Raw genomic sequence first — 19,887 nt, forward strand, 5'->3', positions numbered from 1 at the left:
CTCCCGGCTCCGCGGAGCCACAGCGATTTCTCCTCAGCGTCTCCGCCCCCCGCCATGGCCGACGTGGAGGACGGAGACGAGCCGGGCGCCCCCCACTCTCACCCGGGCTCCTCGGGCGCCAAGGCGGGCGCTGCGGACAAGATGTTCTCGCTGAAGAAGTGGAACGCGGTGGCCATGTGGAGCTGGGACGTGGAGTGCGACACCTGCGCCATCTGCCGGGTACAGGTCATGGGTAAGCGCCGGCGGGCCACGGCCTTCCCCCCGCCCTGGGCGGAGCCCCGCACCCCCTCACTGTCCCGCCCCATACCGCGGCCAGAGCCCCACATCCTGGGGAGAGGGGCCTGTATCTCCTCACTCCCCCCCGCGGGGAGAGCCCGGGGGACCCTATAGCTCCTTACTGCTGTCCCCCGCGGCCAGAGCCCCATATCCTGGGGAGAGGGGCCTGTATCTCCTCACTCCCCCCCGCGGGGAGAGCCCGGGGGACCCTATAGCTCCTCACTGCTGTCCCCCGCGGCCAGAGCCCCACATCCTGGGGAGAGGGGCCTGTATCTCCTCACTCCCCCCCGCGGGGAGAGCCCGGGGGACCCTATAGCTCCTCACTGCTGTCCCCCGCGGCCAGAGCCCCATATCCTGGGGAGAGGGGCCTGTATCTCCTCACTCCCCCCTCCGCGGGGAGAGCCCGGGGGACCCTATAGCTCCTCACTGCTGTCCCCCGCGGCCAGAGCCCCATATCCTGGGGAGAGGGGCCTGTATCTCCTCACTCCCCCCCGCGGGGAGAGCCCGGGGGACCCTATAGCTCCTCACTGCTGTCCCCCGCGGCCAGAGCCCCACATCCTGGGGAGAGGGGCCTGTATCTCCTCACTCCCCCCCGCGGGGAGAGCCCGGGGGACCCTATAGCTCCTCACTGCTGTCCCCCGCGGCCAGAGCCCCATATCCTGGGGAGAGGGGCCTGTATCTCCTCACTCCCCCCCGCGGGGAGAGCCCGGGGGACCCTATAGCTCCTCACTGCTGTCCCCCGCGGCCAGAGCCCCACATCCTGGGGAGAGGGGCCTGTATCTCCTCACTCCCCCCCGCGGGGAGAGCCCGGGGGACCCTATAGCTCCTCACTGCTGTCCCCCGCGGCCAGAGCCCCATATCCTGGGGAGAGGGGCCTGTATCTCCTCACTCCCCCCTCCGCGGGGAGAGGCCGGGGGACCCTATAGCTCCTCACTGCTGTCCCCCGCGGCCAGAGCCCCACATCCTGGGGGCCTGAATCTCCTCACTGCCTGCCTCCCTCCACAGGCAAAACCGGGGTTTCTGTTGGAGCTTGTACATACTGGGTTCCTTCTTTCCCACACGGACCTGTTTGCTGGGATGATACCAAGGCCATTTATGTAGTGCCTAATGCCCTACCTCTGTGTTTGTCCCACGCCCTAGCAGTAATTGCACAAAGGATCCTGTGCTGGTACCTGTGGGTGACATAGCTCTATGTGTGTTTGTACCAGAAATAAATAATCAGAGGCTTCACTTAAGCAATCAGCTTTATCCTGTAATATTCATACAATTCTTTATTTCCCTGAAATAAACTCTAGTTCAGAGGTCGGCAACCTTTCAGAAGTGGTGTGCTGAGACTTCATTTGTTCACTCTAATTTCAGGTTTCGCATGCCAGTAATACATTTTAACATTTTTAGTAGGTCTATTTCTCTAAGTCTATAATATATAACTAAACTATAGTATGTAAAGTAACTAAGGTTTTAAAAATGTTTAAGAAGCTTCATTTAAAATTAGATTAAAATGCAGAGCCCCCCGGACCAGTGGCCAGGACTCGGGCAGTGTGAGTGCCACTGAAAATAAGCTCGTGTGCCGCCTTCGGCACGCGTGCCATAGGTTGCCTACCCCTGCTCTAGTTGGTTGACTTAGCCCAGCAGCTCTCATGTAATGAGGGGACATGGAATAAACCAGCCTCTGTAGGCTACCATGTGGTGACTGACCATAGCCTATGGTGCCATAGATGTGGTGGTGGGTCCTAATAGGTGATCCTCCTTAACTAGCCAAACAGAAGCTTCATTGCTTAAATTGGATCACTAACTGGAGTCCTTCATCTCTGTGCATCTACTTCACCAAGCTGAAACTTTGTCTGTGCTCTGCTCTTCTCTTGCTACATTTCACCAGGAAATGGTTGCTCTTCAAGGGTGATGTCTAGTGTATTCTTTGTGTTATCTGTTAATTATGTCTTGCAAACCACTCTTGTATAAATGAAAGGTCTCATTATTGCATTAGCTAAAAATCATTATCACTATATTTGTACAAATCTCCCCAACTGATTACAAATATTAACACTTATCCAAAAAAAGGTTCTTATACCCACTTGTCAGATGTTACCTGAATATCTCCTTCCCAGTAATATTGCTGCAGCTGTACTTTCGCTGAAAACAATGTTTAAAAGTAGCTTAAATTGTACCGATTAAGACATTGACAGCATAGCAATTACATATAATTATGACGACCTAAATACATTAAAAAGCGTGAATTTTTATTGCTGTTTGAGATTGGATAGCTCAGGGAGTTAATAATTGGAGACACACAGAGCCTTTTCATCTCTAGGTCACCATACAAATGCAGCTTTGGTAAGGAGTAATTCAAGTTACCATTTTATGTCTAGTCAGTGTTCTGCATGATACAAATATGGTTTCTGTCCAATTCCCAGTAGGTGGGTATTCAAATTACAAAAACCACTGCAGTTGGCACACATTGGCAGTTTCAGTAGAATAGCCAAGGACAGAATGAATAGGGAAACTGAACTGTCTTTTGTGTTGTAGAGACAGAATCTCCAGAAAATAAAGATACTTAACACTTTTATATAGTGCTTTTCATCTATGAATTTCAAAGTGTTTTAGAAAAATGGATAAGAAACCCCTTTTATGGGAAACTGAGGTTAAGTGACTTGCCCAAAATCATTCTTCCACTGTTGTTCTGGGGAGCGAAAGATTGAGAATCCAATCTGAGTGCCCACCAGTGGTGAGCTGGAGCCGGTTCACACCGGTTCGTGCGAACCGGTTGTTAAATTTAGAAGCTGGTTTAGAACCGGTTGTTAAAGGGGTGGGCAAACTATGTGGCCCGCAGGACTTTCCTGTCTGGCCCACATGAACACCCAGCTGGGGAGGCTCCCCCAGCCCCTCCCCTGCCTTCCCCCCTCTCACAGAGCCTCAGCGTGCCGCGCCGCCAGCACCAACACTCTAGACCGCTCCTGGGCAGCTCTGTAGCTCCTGCCTCTTTGAGCGGCATGGTAAGGGGGTGGGGCTGTGAGATCCAGCGGGCCACGCAGCATCGATACATGCTGCCCTGAGCAGCATGGTAAGGGGGCCGGGCCGGGGCTGGGAGAGGTTGGAGGGGGCGGAGGTTCTGGGGGGGGGGTGGTCAGGGGGATGGGGAATGGGGGGGGTTGGGTAGGTGTGGGAGTTCCAGGGGTCTGTCGGGGTGGTGGTGGATGGGGTCGGGGCAGTCAGGGGACAGGGAGCGGGGGGAGTTGGGTAAGGGGTGGGGTCCTGGGGGGCAGTTAGGGGTGGGGGGGGTCTCGAGAGGGGGAGGTCAGGGGACACAGAGCGGGGGGGGTTGATGGGTTGCGGGTTCTGAGGGGGGACAGTTGGGGGTAGGACGTGGGTGGGAGTTGGATGGGAGGGGGACAACAGGCTGTTTGGGAGGCACATGGGGCTTGTACTTACCGGGCGGTTCCCTGGCGGGTCCTTCACTCACTCCGGGTCTTCGGCGGCACTGAAGGACCCGCCGCTGAAGTGCCGCCGAAAACCCAAAGCAAGTGAAGACCCCCCCCCGGCACTGAAGTGCCGCTGAAGTTCCGTTAGGGAACCGGTTATTAGGATTTTGGGAGCTCATCACTGGTGCCTACCCTGGCAATATCGGACATAACTAGCCCAGCCATTTCTCATATATTTTTGTTTGTGTCTAGAACAGTCTTTTGAGCTGGGAGAATTTATGAGCATACTAGAGGAAGAAAGACTTTAGAGCAGAATGAAGTAGTAGCCCCAGCCCTGATTCCTCTGCCGCCCTCCAAACCCCTCAGTCCCAGCCCTCTTGCACCCCCAAACCCTCAGCCCCACCCCAGAACCTGCACCCCCAGCTGAAGCCTTCACCCCCTCCCGCACCCCGACCCCTAATTTTGTGAGCATTCATGGCCCGCCATACAATTTCCATACCCAGATATCGCCCTGTGTTATTGTGTCCTTCCCCTGCCTGTTTGTTGTATTTCCCATCTTAGGCAGCAAATAATAAAAGAATAAATAAATGAGTGAAACTCCTGATTGTCTACTAAAGGAAGAGCTACTCTCCTCTGTCTCATTTGGGGAAACATTGCTGCCTCAGCATTCCCATTCTCTTTGCTGTTTGAGGAGGGGAGGAATCTGAAGTGGGAGCAGCAGTAAGCGCTTACATAGTGCGGAGCAGCAGCTGATGTACTACTCCAACTAGGAGTCACATATCCTTATTCCTTTCTGTCCCCTACAAGATTAGACACCATTTAAAAAATATGTATTATATGTCCCCATTGGTCTCTTTACTTACATTGCACAACTAATAAATGATCTAAAAGTATGGTGAGGTCTCTTCACTTACATTGCACGACTAATAAATGATCTAAAAATATAGGGTGTGGGTGTGTGTTTTATATTCTGGTGAAGTTTAAGGTACTCATCAAGTAAAATTGCTGTGTAAAAAAGGTGGTGTGGGGCACGGTTTGATGGGAGGCTGAAAAACAATAAAATTGTGAATGATTTCCTTAAAAGGAGATGCTGACATCTGAAAAACAAATTCCTGAAGTTGGGGGTTGCGTGTGAGTGCTCTTATTTAATTTTTAATCTGCTTGAGTGGATTTGGCAGAAGTCTCCCAGTGGTTACATATACAAAAAGGAGATTTTTTTTTGCAGCAGAGCTTGTGAAAATGTCCAAACAAAATGGAGGGTGTGAAGAGCTTGTCTTACAGTTTCCAGTTCTTTTTACCTCCTGAAAAGAAATGTTTTTCTTTTGGTATGCATAGTGCTTGTATTTTAATTTCCTTTTTATCTAATAAATACAGTTGAACTAGATGGCAGAATTCGAGAGACAGAATTTTACCTTTATAAATATGTTCCACGGTTTATATTTCCATTAGAAAAGCCAGTTTTAAGATTGTATTCTGAGCATCAAATTGAGTTTTGTTCATGTTTACTTTTAGATGCCTGTCTTAGATGTCAAGCTGAAAACAAACAAGAAGATTGTGTTGGTATGTAGTGATATCATTCTCATGTTTTTCAGCAAAGGCTTTTTCTCAGTGGGGTGCTTTTTTAAGTTTGAAGATAATACTAATTTTATTAATGCGCAAAAATAAACTGTACAGCAATACTAATGTAAAAAGACACACTGTCATAGAAAAGTACTTGACTGAGCAAATCTGCAACTGGTCATTTATATATGTGTTTGTGACTGGGAAGAACTAGTTATATAATTCAGGACAGACTACTGTAGACTTTTTTGAGTTAGATAGGAAATACCTACTATCTCTTCCTTTAAGATAGATGCTAGAAGATATAACAGAAGAACTTCACTGAAACATGCAAGTGTGGAATAAAATTTTGTCTAGGTTATGAAGACATGGAATATATTTGATCGTCTTTTCCTCATCTAAGATTTTTGAGGTTTCAAAGATGTTATTTGTTATTGTTTTGTTAATCTGCTTTTCAGTTGGAAAAGTGTAGCCTTAAGCATTATATCAGATTTTTTATGTGATATGTAGACATTCAAACATTTTTTTAACTTGGAAGTATTATAAGTAGTATAGTTATACTACTCTGTTAATTGAACTTGTAAAATCAATTATGGACATTTCCACCTCTTTGCTATTTCCTTTATAAAACATATAATCTCAGTTAATTCAATAGTTTTATTTTAGTTGATCATCTTATTGTCTATAAAAGAAATTACCACTTCCACATTCCATGGTTGTCCTGTTAGGTCTCCCATTTAAAGACAGATATGAAAGAGAAAAAATACAAAACTTAACAACAGTCCTGTGAATAGTGCTCTTGTCTACAATCACTGCTAAATGAAAGCTAGAAAAAAAAAAAGCAACTAGTACAATGCAGAATTAGTCCAGTTTGGTATATTTAAATGATTATGGCCTTTGAACAACCTCTGATATAGCTGAGAGCTCATTTTAAATGCTTATGTACTAGTATCCTATATTATTTTATTTATCATATATCGTAACTTTGAACTTTAAAAATTCAAATAAAATGTTAATTAGAATTTGTTCATATGCCCTTAAACCTTTTGCACATGATGGAAAATCAACACTGAAACAATACACTAACTATACTTAATTAATGAACCAGTAAAAAGTAAGATAGACTTTAGCTAGGCTGTGGAAGTTTCCAGATCACTCACAGGCTTCCCTCGTCCCTCAGTAATGTTCATAGTATTATGTATTATTTATATAGTGCACAGCACCATGCTAAGCATTCTACAGATGTGTAAGAATATGAAAGTATGTGTATATGTCTCTTGAATTAGAAATAAATGGGTAGACATGTTTTTAGTGGCTAATGTGTGAGACATAACCCTGTAGAACACAATATTCTATTTATGGAAAATACTATCAAACCATTAACACTTATCTAGTCTAAATCAATAAATCATTATAATGTATTATTGCCCCAAATATCATATAACCCTCTATTTGCTGTAAAAATCTGAGTTATATTGTTTGTACTCTTTATTGTGAATGTAGTTTGTACGTCTATATTAAACAGTGTAATTAGAACATATCAAGTATTTTTCTTTTCTTTCAGTTGTCTGGGGAGAATGTAATCATTCCTTCCACAATTGCTGCATGTCCCTATGGGTGAAACAGAACAATCGCTGTCCCCTCTGTCAACAGGACTGGGTGGTCCAGAGAATAGGCAAATGAAAACATTGACAGTTTTTCTGTTGAACTTGTTTGAAGCAATATTGTCTGCTGCCATATATCCATATGAAAGGGAGGAACACTCGTGATTCATTCAATTTATATCTATGTTAAAAGAATACTATGGTTTTGTTGTGCTTGAACATGCTCTAATGTGTTCGTGTGCTGCCATTTTCTCTGATCTTATTTCAACATCCTTCCACAGCTAAGGACCATAGGCACACTACCTTAGTCTGTCTCTCTGTCAGTGTTCTGGTGTAAATTATATCAACTGCTTAGAAATGCTGTGGTGCCGAAAATACATAATTACAATCTACCTTATGTTTTTGGTAAGGAAATGTAAGAAACCAATCCATTCAAAAAGAAGGCCTTGTTTATGTCTGATGTGCTGTATAATTGATTGAAAAAAAGAAATTCTTGCCATTCAAATAATATGCATTCACACCAAACCACCATAAATAATTTTGCCTGATAGTGATTTTTTGACTAAAATAAATAGTGTGTGAAACATTTTTATTGTTGTTTTTTCCCGTCCCTTCCATCCTTCACCCCCACCCCCCCACCCCCCCGGTCCCCATTATGGTAGAAACCTCTTATTTAGGTTTTAGTACAGGCTTGTTTTTGTGATGGCTTAAGAAATCTGACCCTATAGTTCATTGGATATTAATAGCCTTTTCCTTTATAATGATATATACATGGTTTCTCCAACATACAATTTTAAACTTTTACTATGTTAGGATTTTTATTGTAATTTCTAGTAAAAGCAATGGGGGATGTATTTAATCCAGCATTGGGCCATTTTAATAACCATATTTGAAATTAATTAGCTGGCGATGTGCAAATATTGGTTAGGAACTAGCTGATCTTGGATGTATTTTAGATCAATTGAGAACCATATCTATAAATTGTTTCAAAAATATAATTGACAAAATAGATGTTATAAAGAAAGTATATGCTAATATATGCTAAATAACGTAGCAAGAATCTAATGCAGCACATTGTTTCATCTTGTCAGTAAAGGTAGGTCTATTTGGGAATATGTTTTGTATCCCTTTGTCTATTTCATCAGATTGGTAGACTTATATTTTCATGTAATAACAATTGTTGTTTTGCCTTTTGTAATGGGAAGGCTTCATTTGGTTATTTTTCTGTACGGACAACGCTGTTTTAATTTCTGTTTTTCTTACTTATATTTAACTGCTTGTCCTTAATTCTTTTGGTTGTCTTTGCCCTATAATGCCTACAGGAAACACATGGCCTATGAACAAGATTTGAGTGAGTTTTAAATATATGACAAGTTTGAAAAGTCTGTGTTCTGTTAAGATCGTTCTAAACTAGATTTGATAAGCTGATCAGTTGACCAATCAAATAACATCAATTGACCCTGGCCTATTTGAATGCCCTCATATAGGTGGTGGCCTACCTTTTTGATTGCATCATGCTGCTGTCTGTTAGCAAGCATACCTATATGTCTTGATCACTCACTTCACTGTGTGCTAATGCCACCTGCTGGGGAAAAAGGTGAACTCACCGAAAGTTGAACATCTTGATTGGCTGGAATCTACTAGAACAAACGTATATCTTTGTATACCAGGCCATAAATGTACATGGCATTTTACAAAGCACATTACAAAAGTTAAGATGCAGTCCTTGCCTGGAAGAGTTTACAATCTATACCGATTAGACCAGGGGTAGGCAACCTATGGCATATGTGCCAAAGGCGGCACGTGAGCTGATTTTCAGTGGCACTCACACTGCCCCTGTCCTGGCCACCGGTCCGGGGGGCTCTGCATTTTAATTTAATTTTAAAAGAAGCTTCTTAAACATTTTTAAAACCTTAGTTACTTTACATACGACAATAGTTTAGTTATATATTATAGACTTATAGAAAGAGACCTTCTAAAAACATTAAAATGTATTACTGGCACGCGAAACCTTAAATTAGAGTGAATAAATGAAGACTCGGCACACCACTTCTGAAAGGTTGCTGACCCCGGACTAAACAAACATACAGAAATTAATTCAGGCAGGAGAGCAGGGTTCATGATCATTGAATCTCCTCCCCCAACACAAAGAGAGAAGGTGCACAACCTCTTCTTTACTGAATAAAAGTATCACAGCTATTAAACCCCCTTCTAATACCTCTCCCACCCTCAACAAAGAAAATAACCCACTTTAAATGCTTATGTAGACGCCCACTCTTCCCCACTCAACAAAAATCCCCTTCATAACTGCCCCCCCACATACGCACACAAATTCCCAGTCAATCCTTGATGATAAATTCTTAGCACTTGTAGTGCTTTTTCATTTTCAAAGCCATTTACAAACAGCTAAGGACAAGATTCAGCAAAGTGCAGGGCCAGGGAAAATGAATGCTCAGTATCTCATGTGATTAGTTCCTCGTTAAAGAGTTCGCTTTCTTTAGAGGAGGCTTTCCAAAGTGAAGAACTTTAGACCTGGCCTACTCTTAAAATTTAGATCAATGTAACTACAGTGGTCATGAGTATGAAAAATCCACACCCCGGGCATCCTACCTATGCTGACCTAACTCCCCAAGGCAGACCCAGCTAGGTGGATAGAAGCATGCTTCCGTCACCCTAGCTGCCATAAGGTGGGGACAGGGTGTTCCTACAGCAATGGGAAAAACCCCTTCCCTCACTGCAGGCTGCATCTACAGTATTTGGTGGTGCTAGCATAACTACGGCACTGTAACTCTGCTGCTAGAGTCCCTGTAGCATAGACGTGGTCTTAATCTCCTGCATTAGTTATGGCCCACCTGGTAAGGTGCCTCATTATTGCTTTAATCTTTTTAAAAGAAACTGCAAAGATCAGTTCTAACTTTCATGTCAGAGATTTATGGAGCTGTGCAGTGATTTGCTGTGCAGCACACACTTCAATCAAACCTCTTTTCCAAACTTGCTTTCTCTAAAAAGGGGAAAAAACTGAACTATTAAACACAAAATCCACCAACTGCCACCCAGAACTAGATGGCTTCACTTTTAGAGCCTCATGCTGAATTGGGTCAATGCAACATTTCTCCTGGCCTTGTCTCTTCTTTATAGCTAAGCACCTCAGGCACTTGTGAACTTAACTAGAACAAGTGGCAAAGGTCTTGCTTTTGTGACTGGGGGGCTTGGTGGAAAGGCAAATCCTGTTGTCCTGAAGTCAGGGTGTAACTTTGCTGCTATCTTAGCTGTATGCCTGTGTTTGGGAAAGCTTTTAGAACACAGTTTTCTGTACATTTCTTCACTGGAAAATTGGTCTTTTTCCCACTCTAGTGAGCGTCTGTAGAAAAGAGTAAAAGGAAATAGGATTACCCATTAATTAAAACTGGTCCTCAGCTAGCAGCAGTTGTGCAACATGCAGAAAAAGAATGACAGTGGCCAACAGGAGGGAGGAGAGGAAAATGGACAGAGCAAATAATACCACACAATGGCATCTCTGTGTAGGTAAGGGAATTTCCAGTGGGTTCTCATTAATGTTATGGCTGAGAGGGCTTGTTAATGTACAGTAACTCCTCGCTTAACGTTGTAGTTATGTTCCTGAAAAATGCGACTTTAAGCAAAACGATGTTAAGCGAATCCAATTTTCCAATAAGAATTAATATAAATGGGTGGGGGGTTATGCTCCTGGGAAATTTTTTTCACCGTACAAAAGACTATATATATATAATGTGCAGTATAAGTTTTAAACAATTTAATACTGTACACAGCAATGATGATTGTGAAGCTTGGTTTGAGATGGTGAAGTCAGAGGGTGGGATATTTCCCAGGGAATGCCTTACTGCTAAATGATGAAATAGCTGAGCCCTCAAGGGTTAACACATTGTTGTTAATGTAGCCTCACACTCTACAAGGCAGCACAAATGGAGGGAGGGGAGACAGCATGGCAGACAGACACACACACCCTGTGAGTGTGGGGAGAGAGAGAGATGCGCATTACCCCATGCTAAGTACATTGCCTTTTCAAGTAGATCCTCAAGTTGAGACAGCAGCTGCTGCAAGCAAGCTCCATCCGTCCTGAGCCCTGTTGTGTCCCCCCCTGCTCTATGGAGATGGGATAAGCAGGGGGGAGTTGGACACCCTGACATTAGCCCCCTTCTTTCCCCTCCCCCCGGCACAGCAAGCGGGAGGCTCCCAGGAGCAGCTCCAAGGCAGAGGGCAGGAGCAGCACATGGCAATGGCGGGAGGGACAGCTGAACTGCCGGCAATTGATAGCCTGCTGGATGGCTGCCGCACAGGGAACTTAGGGGAACGGGGAGCTGAGCAGGGGCTACCGGTCCACCCTGGTTCCAGGCCCCCACCAGCTAGCTCCAATGGGCTGCTCTTTCTGCAAGCAGTGGACAAAGCAGGCGGCTGCCAAACAACGTTATAAGGGAGCATTGCACAACTTTAAACGAGCATGTTCCCTATCTGATCTTCAGCGTAATAAGGAAACAACATTAACCAGGATGACTTTAAGTGAGGAGTTACTGTATCTCTTTACTTGAGTGGAAAATTTTATATACTAAGGGGAAAAGGCATTTGTATTACAGGATAATAACTCAGTAAAATAAACACTCTTTGTTAGGGAAGACCCAACAATTTTTTCTTTTCAGATTTTTAATGGATTTAATATTTCCAGTTTATTAATAGTATATTTGAAGATTGATAGTTTAAGTGTTGATGAAATAACTTCATCAGTCTTTTATTTCATTAGTCTCATCTCATAGAAAAGACTGCTTGTATTGAGGATGCAAAATTACAAATTTAAGCACAAATAACCTTGAAGACTTTATATAATTACTCACCAAAAAACTACATTGCAATCTTAATAATGTTCTGTTAGTCAAGAAGTCAAAAGTAAGAAAATACCAGAATTAATGGTGTTTATGTAACATTAATTTGGCCCCTTTGTGCATATGTATTATGATACATTCTTTAATTATGTGATCGCATACTATTTTTTCCCACAGGATCCTTGCCTCATTCAGGTCACAAGATGGATATTAGAACTTAATGAGCAACTGTTCAAAATTTGGTTTTCTGCTCATTGTTCAATTTATGCCCCTGGGTCTTATTTATTTTACACTATTCAAACCCTGCTCCTGAAGATAGAAAAGCCCATGAGGAAATTAATAATTCTGTGGTGCTCATCACTATAGTATCTGAGTGTTTATTTTCCCAATTCCCTATTCATATTTTACATGCATGAAGATTCAGGTCAAAAGTATCTGTAATTTTGAGTACCCAAATGGAGACACCAGTGACCTGATTTTTTCAGAGTCTTTAGTGTGCTCCTATACCATCAGTTGCGGCTGTGACTGTTCAGCACTTCTACAAATCAATCCTCATGTGCTTCCGTTGTATACTCAGAAAATGAAGAACTCAGTATTAGTAATCACTTGTGAAAAATTTTTGGTTTAAGCAACTTGAGTAGCCTCACATAGCAATTCTGTGGCAGAGGCAGAAATAGGGATCCAATTCGAGAAGGCAACATTCAAATACCTTCACCATGAAACGATCCTTTCTTTCCCTTCAATCTCCTGCCTCATTCATTATACACCATCCAACTTCTGCAACAAATTAGGTGGGGTTCCTACACGTAACAGCCTCCTTCTCTACAGATCCTTGGTTCACCTTCAGAGCAGTCCATTCTCTCTACTGAATCAGGCAAGGGTCTTGTGGAAAAATTAGTATGGGATCATGTAATTAAAGACTGTCATAATGCATATGCAGACTGTTGAATTAAGGCAACTTTAATGCTGGTATTTCAAACATTTTCACTGCTTGACTTTGCAACCTTAATAAAGTTTTCAATGTAATTTGTGGGTTTTGGCCAAAAAAAGCTTATGCCCAAATAAATTTGTCAGTCTCTAAGGTGCCACAAGGACTCCTCGTTGTTTTTGCTGATACAGACTAAAACAGCTACCACGCTGAAAAAATGTAATTTTAGTGTCTGGAATGTTCTAGGTTTTTAAAAAAAGCAACCTGAAAAAACAGAAATGTCATTATGTGACATTATATTTACACACATATTTCATTAACAGGGTTGGAACCTTTAGATCCATGACACAGATTTCTGTCAACACTGGTTCTCCACTTGTGAGGTAACTCCCTTCTCTTCATGTGTCAGTATAATAATGCCTGCATCTGTAATTTTCACTCCATGCATCTGAAGAAGTGGTTTTTTTACCCACAAAAACTTATGCCCAAATAAATCTGTTAGTCTTTAAGGTGCCACCGGACTCCTTGTTGTTTTTGTGGATACAGACTAACACGGCTACCCCCTGATACTTGATACCAGTATAATTAGTATCAGTAGTAGAATGTCATCCTCTGGACCAGCACTAGAAAGGGAGATGGGAATTTTATCACTGGCTTTCATACATATTTACTGACAGCAGAGGGATGATGAAACTCTGTGATCTTGGGTTCCATACCATTCCCTGGAAGAGTGCGATATAGTGGGCACAAATTCTTCTGCATATTTCCCCTCCTCCTCCTTCCTTCTTCCCCCCCCTCCCCCCCCCCCCCCCCCGGCATGATCACCACTGCCTCCCATTCCCCATCTCCCTGGGCTCATCTGATTTTCCTCTCCATTATCCCCTGAATCCTTTTGGCTGAAATTTTCCAAAAATAAATTCAGCCTGAGGCAAACACCTGGCACTGAAAACTTCAGTCCAACTGGTTGAAGTTTGGCAACTAAAAACAAGGTAGGATGTGGCAGGCAACCTTAAGAAGAGTAATGCTGTCAGCCCTACATGTAGTAATGTACTGAGCAGCCATTCAGTTGTCCTTATATAATGCCACCTTTCACATATATGCAACTGTAAAATGTTGCCTGAATAAATTAAATGTCTAGAGGGCATTTCATAATTTTGAGGTGTATTGTCTTTCCATTTAGTGGAATCTATTGCAAATTCACTTTTTGTCTGTTATGGATAGACTATAAATGTAGGTCAATGCTAAATCCAGGCATTCTGACACTAGACAGAAGGTTCATAATTTTTGTACAGCAAAAGTTGTCATTCAATTAATATGGCATATATTTAGTGTTTAAAGATTCTGTGGAGAATATAGTAGATATGAAAAAGGTATTAAAATTTTCACTTTCAGCTGCGTAAGTTAACATATTCAAACTGCTCAAGATTTTTCTATATAATTTATAGAAGATATTTATGAATATTTAAACACATTGAGTTATACTACTGATAATTTAGGAAGAAGAAAGAGAATTGTCCTTAGTTTCTGTAGAGCTATGAAAGCTAGAGTTTCCTCCACAAACAAACAGACCCCTTCAGTAAAATGCAAATAACCCTACAATGTTAATATGTGGTACATGTGGGTAGTGTCTATCTATCTATACTATATTATATAGTATTTGTGGCAACTCTTTGAAGATTACAATGTATGCTAAATTAGTTATGAGGAAACACCTTTCTATTAGAATTTTAAAGTTGCTCATGCATACTATTACTTGTGTGCTTTTTTCCCCCCAATCCTTTGAACTGATTTTATGACATATAAACTTCAACATTTGAGGGGGGGGCGGGGAAGACAGTGTTCATAAATACACACATTCAATGTCATCTTTTTTTTTTACTTTGAACTTATTAGTTTGAGTCCAATAATAAAATTATGTCTATGTATCATTCAAATTAGCATCAAAATATAAATTGACTTGGAGGCTGTCCTGAGTTCTACTCAAAACACCTGTGCCTATGTGGAGCCACATTGATTTCCCATGTCCAAAATTAAAGCCTACTTGCCAGTATGAAATATGCTGATGCCACCAAGCTGTGCCCACTCCTGCTCAATCTCCAAATAAAAATTTTATTAAAGCTAATGTTAAAATTATATAATACACAGGTTGAGAAAAGAGTGTCTGTACATCTGGGTATAGTGCTTAGATTATCCACAAATACAAAGTTTGTTTTTAAAGTCATCAGATACATATAATGCATAATCAGCAGTAACCCAAATTTAGGTAAGTAAATTTAAGAATACAGTTTAGATACTAGCATCCAAGTATTCGGGTACATCACTCATGAAAAGTTATACAGGGAGTTGGTTGTGGAAAGCACATATATCAGTGAGTGAAGATTGTCCCTCAGTAATTGAGAATTTAGGGTAGGTTGTTCATTTAGAAAATACAATCCATGAGGAAAGTATTTCAGTTACTTTCCCCACTGTGCTCCTCATCAGCACTCCAGCTCATCCCTCCTGGTATTGCCAATATCCGGAGTTGTGTTCTATGTAGATGTCCCTTGACCATCTGATGGCGTCTGACACCATGAGTTGCCGCATCAGCCAAGTGTAGCGTTGACTGATTCCGCATTCTCCCAACACTTGCTCGTTAGTGGGGTCCCATATGCCCAAGGCTCCGACGATCAGCACATCGGAACTTGGTAACCCTTAGCTCTCAAGGTTTCAGCTAGAGGGGCGTATTTCTCCACCTTTTGAGCTCAGGCATCATGGAAGGCCTGGGTCCTGTTGTTGAAGGGCACTGTGACATCCACCATGATGACCTTCTTTCGGTCCTTGGTGATGACGATGTCCGGTTGCAATTGGCTGTTGGTTCCGGGGATGGCGGAGTTACTCTCCTCCCACCTCCCAAATTAATTAATGCTGTTCCTTACCTCAAACACAAATAAAATCAATTAATGCTACCCCTCAGCATACACACAAAATAAATAAATCAGTGTTGCGTTCTGCAATGAATACATTAATGCGGGACCACTTTTCTTCTCCTACCAAAAAAAAAATAAAAATTCATATTAATACTGGGCATAGACACCCCAGATGCCTTTCCAGTAGTAGAACCCCTACCAACCTCCCCAGCAGTGACTGCAGTAGTGCAGCTATGTCTCTGCAGTTTTAGGAAGACTGCGCAGGTTACACTTGGTACAAGTTTAGAAGATTATCTTCGCAGTGAGGGTAAGAGAAAGAAAGAAAGATTCCTACTCACCAGTGGCAAGTAGAGCACCATAAAAATATGGGTGTTTCCTTGATCTGCTTCTGCCTTGGGACAGAAACATCCTGCCATTAGGCTCTGGCTCAGGTATCTGGTGCAGAAATGGCAATATTTGCATTGGTAATTTAGGGATAGATTACTGAAACCTGTTATAGGGTCAACATATCCTGGGATTCTGCTTCTATCATTTAAACAAGTTGTGCTAAGGGGCTAAAGATAGAGTAATTTCATAGCATTTGTCTTTAAGGGATAGCATGGCTCAGGAGGAGTTGCTAATGTGGCCAATTTCAGTGTATCTTGGGCACTCTCCATTCTTTCAGAATGTTTTTTTAGGTTTATTTGCAAGTCATGGGGCCCTGATGCTAGAAGACATACTCTGTCTGGTTGACTTTGGGCTGCAAAAACATTTGTATCCCAGCCAGGCAGGTGACAACCCATGATGGAGGTTTCTTTTTATTATGTGAACGAGATCAATGGTTTAGGTCCATGTGGGCCTGATTTTCAAAACTGAACATGTGCAAATATGTGCCTAATTTGTACTTCCAAAACACCATGATTCTATGTGTAAATTGCATGGCAAAATACCCAATTTCCATATGCGGTTGTGGTAACTGCATACCGCTTTATGCATGCAACTTCATGTATGCAGTTCTAAAAAACCCACCCTTAATATTTATATTACTGCCAATTAAACCAGTCAAATACACACTGAAGGCAAATTAGTAGAACATCAACCTTTAGTAACAGGAATCACTAAAGGGTCTTCATAATCCATTCCCTTCTCTCCCCAACCTAGGTGTAAGGTAGTAGATATGAATAAGGTCTTTTCCAAAGTTAAGGAGTCAATGGCTCCATCTTCCTTAAAACTAGCTATATCTCTTCATAACATCTCTACGAGATTTTCTGATCAAAAAAGTTTAGATATTTTTATTAGGAGATATACTTTTTGGTCTTAATAGATACATGCTAATCTCCTTCTTCGTTTTATCCATCTTTCATTTTGAACCGTGTCTTTTTGTTATTCTTTGTTTACAGGATTAAGGAAGTCAGCCTGCTTTCCTACATTAACCACTACGTTCACATTTATTCATGTATTTTGTGAAACATCATTTGCACATGTCTATTAGCTATTAGGGTCAAATGGATCCTCTTCCGGACAGGTATCAATGCCTTCTTATTTGTAGTGAGAAGTCCTTGATGCAGCAAAGCTGCCTCTTTTGGATGTTCATTTAATAGAGAAAATCCTTAAGATGGCTTATTGATCTTGCATTTCTGCTTTTTATGTACTTTCTATGACTTAAGTCATTTCCATAATCATTAAAGCAGCTTTTAAGTTGTCACTGGATACAGAACTTCCATATCTTGACTTAAAATAGTGTGTGTGCTTTACACACAGTCAATCTTGTTAGGAAAAATAGGGGATTTATTGGTTCTGTTTTGAAAGACAAGAAAGATAATGTATACAAACCCAAATATATGCCTTTATATGTAATTATTGTTGTCTAGCTCCTGCCATATGGGAGATGGATGATTTTTATGCTTAATATTCTAGATGGAGTATTTTCCAGTCACTTTATGTTCTAGAGTTATGTAGTCAGTAAGTTTGTACTTGTATACCTCTACCCCGATATAACGCGGCCCGATATAACATGAATTCGCATATAACGTAGTAAAGCAGCGCTCCGGGGCGGGGCGTGGCTGCGCACTCCGGCAGATCAAAGCAAGTTTGATATAACGCGTTTTCACCTATAACACAGTAAGATTTTTTGGCTCCCGAGGACAGCGTTATATCGGGGTAGAGGTGTATTAGAAGGCTGGAGTGAGTTTCCACATTATACACTTTTATCGGGTGGGCACATGATGATAACTATGGGCCACAGGACTATGATGGAGCAATTATAATGTACTGCTGGTGGGGTTTTATATTGTTGGGGTTTTTTTGTTGCTTTGCTGAGCAATTAAAGGAAGAGGGGAAACACAGGATATAAAACTTCGAGAAAATCTCTGATTTTCCTGCAAATTTGAGAAAAATCAAACTTGGTTTTGGCAAGATTCTGAGAAGAATCGGTAAGTGGCATAACATCCCATTAACCATTCTGAAACATTCTTCCAAACGGTCCTTATTTCTGAAGAAAATATCAGACAAACACCTGTAATTTCAAGGTTTTAACCTGTTTTTAACAATATGAGTAAAAAGAAGATTTTCAGGTGAAAGCTTCATTTGGCTTAGGAGGATGTTTGTTATTCTCTTGAACTCTTCCTGGACTATTTTTCATTGTTCAACTACTTTATAAATTACATTGGTAGCAAATGAGAATTAACTTTATCTTTACAGTTGATTTATAAATAGCAAGTGAACATTTAAGCAGTTTCCTTTAAGAGATGTAAGATACAGGAAGCAATTTGCTCTGTATTGCCTTTCAGCAAAGCGCTGGTAAGATGTGCACTTACTGTTTTTAAAATCATGTACCATTAAAGAACATAATATATAAAACATCTGAGAATGGCAAACCAATTCACAATAAGAAAATACAATGCCTTTAGAGATGATAGTTACAAAAATTTCTTCTATTGTCAATTTCTGTCCATTTTCATTAAAATTGCTGTTTTCAGATAAGTAAGTAGTATGTATAGAACAATGAAGGCAACAAGGACTACCGACATCTCTCTTTTATTGAAAGGGAATAGTTTCACTATTGCTAGAAACTTAGTTTTTAATACTTTAATCTTTACCTTAAATAACAATGCATAATAGCTAATAGAATAGCGATCAAAATGATCAAAGAATGTACAGACAATAACGTTTTTTTATATTCCATTGTTTTTAAATAGTCAATGGGCAACAGAATATTTTTCCCCAAGTGATATTCCCAATCAGCTAAATTCATAGTATATTTCCAGTCCCTTGAATTACCGAGAGCTAAAGTAAGTAGATGCTCTCTTGTCCTAAGTGACATTTTCAGGATTCAAAAAGTTTGGACAGTAGTTTGCAGTGTAGGGTAGGGGTTGGTTTGTTTGTTTGGGGGCTGGGGCGAGGAGGATATTTTTAGGAGTGTAATGGAGAATCACTTGTCTCTTAAACAAGTTCAGATTGTTTCCACTTCGCTATGTGTGAGGGAGACCAGGATTCTGTGGTGTTCTGGTTGTACACACGTATCATTATTTTTAGAACAGCAGCAGTTCTTAGCCTGTTCTTCATCTAATCCAATTTCTGTTCCTTTAGCGGGAGCAGCATATGACAGCAGTGAAGTTTGTGCACTTTATATGTGCAGCTTACAAGCATTTTGTTGTGTGTGTTGAAGGATGTGATGGTGCTCAATGATCAGAACTGAGTGATTATTAAACAACTCCAAACATCCCCTGCGCTTTTTCTACTGTTACTCTCTTCTGACTTATATTTTAGGGATGGCTTTGACTTTTGAGTGGCTTTTACAACTTGTAACAGCTTTTATTTTATATATGTTTTAATGTAATTTCCAGTACCCCAAAGCTCAGGGTGCAATGGGAAGAAGTCAAGGAGATTTTGTGTACCCCCTCAGGGCCAGGGTGCCATGAGCAGTGGATGTGTGTGGGATTTTGACCCCACCCCAAAGGGCAAAGTGCCATGGAGTATGTGTGTGTGTGTATCTGTCTGTCCAAGGCACACTTGCAGAGGGTAAGAAGCCAGTAGACAGTGGGTGGGTGTGGAATTCTGGCACACACCAGTGGCCATGGACAGTGGGTGGGGTGGGAATCCTGGCACATATAAGGGGCAGGAAAGGGTCTGTGCTGAGGGTCACCAGCCAAGCTGTGCCTATTCAGTGACGGCAGTGGGAAGTTTTCCTGGGATGTCATCCTGCTGGCTATAGATAGCAACCCCAAAGCTCCTTAGAGAGAAACCTCTTACCAGTCACTTTCCACAAATGGTACATACACCTAAAGGTACTTAGCGAAAATCCTTGAGAGGTATTTAATGCTAAAGCAGCTAGTCTCCTCAGTGTCTCTCTGAAGCCCACACAAA

At 41.8% G+C, this 19,887-nt stretch overlaps 1 protein-coding gene across 3 annotated transcripts; it reads left to right on the top strand.

The window, feature by feature from the left end:
- RNF7 (ring finger protein 7) lies at positions 1-7,442 on the top strand. Of its 3 annotated transcripts, XR_008446182.1 has the most exons (4): positions 5-232; positions 4,918-5,017; positions 5,205-5,252; positions 6,817-6,932. XR_008446182.1 is itself a non-coding variant. In XM_054039645.1 (3 exons), the coding sequence occupies exons 1-3, from the start codon at positions 55-57 to the stop codon at positions 6,871-6,873; spliced, it is 270 nt and encodes an 89-aa protein (XP_053895620.1). In that variant the 5' UTR covers positions 1-54; the 3' UTR covers positions 6,874-6,932. The 3 variants fall into 3 exon arrangements, 2 of the variants coding, with proteins under 2 accessions (XP_053895620.1, XP_053895619.1); XM_054039645.1 differs by lacking the exon at positions 4,918-5,017 and having other exon boundaries at positions 1-219; XM_054039644.1 differs by lacking the exon at positions 4,918-5,017 and having other exon boundaries at positions 19-232; positions 6,817-7,442.
- The last annotated feature ends 12,445 nt before the right edge of the window (positions 7,443-19,887 follow it).

Source organism: Malaclemys terrapin, chromosome 9 (assembly GCF_027887155.1).
Source record: "Malaclemys terrapin pileata isolate rMalTer1 chromosome 9, rMalTer1.hap1, whole genome shotgun sequence".
In the NCBI taxonomy this organism is placed as follows: domain Eukaryota; kingdom Metazoa; phylum Chordata; order Testudines; family Emydidae; genus Malaclemys; species Malaclemys terrapin.

What these genes read in the sequence shown, in the direction of transcription:
- RNF7 (XM_054039644.1), top strand. Translation starts at nt 55, where the DNA reads ATGGCCGACGTGGAGGACGGAGACGAGCCGGGCGCCCCCCACTCTCAC. An exon ending in CTGCCGGGTACAGGTCATGG is followed by an intron (nt 233 to 5,204) that starts GTAAGCGCCGGC and finishes GTTTACTTTTAG; the next exon opens with ATGCCTGTCTTAGATGTCAA. An exon ending in CAAACAAGAAGATTGTGTTG is followed by an intron (nt 5,253 to 6,816) that starts GTATGTAGTGAT and finishes CTTTTCTTTCAG; the next exon opens with TTGTCTGGGGAGAATGTAAT.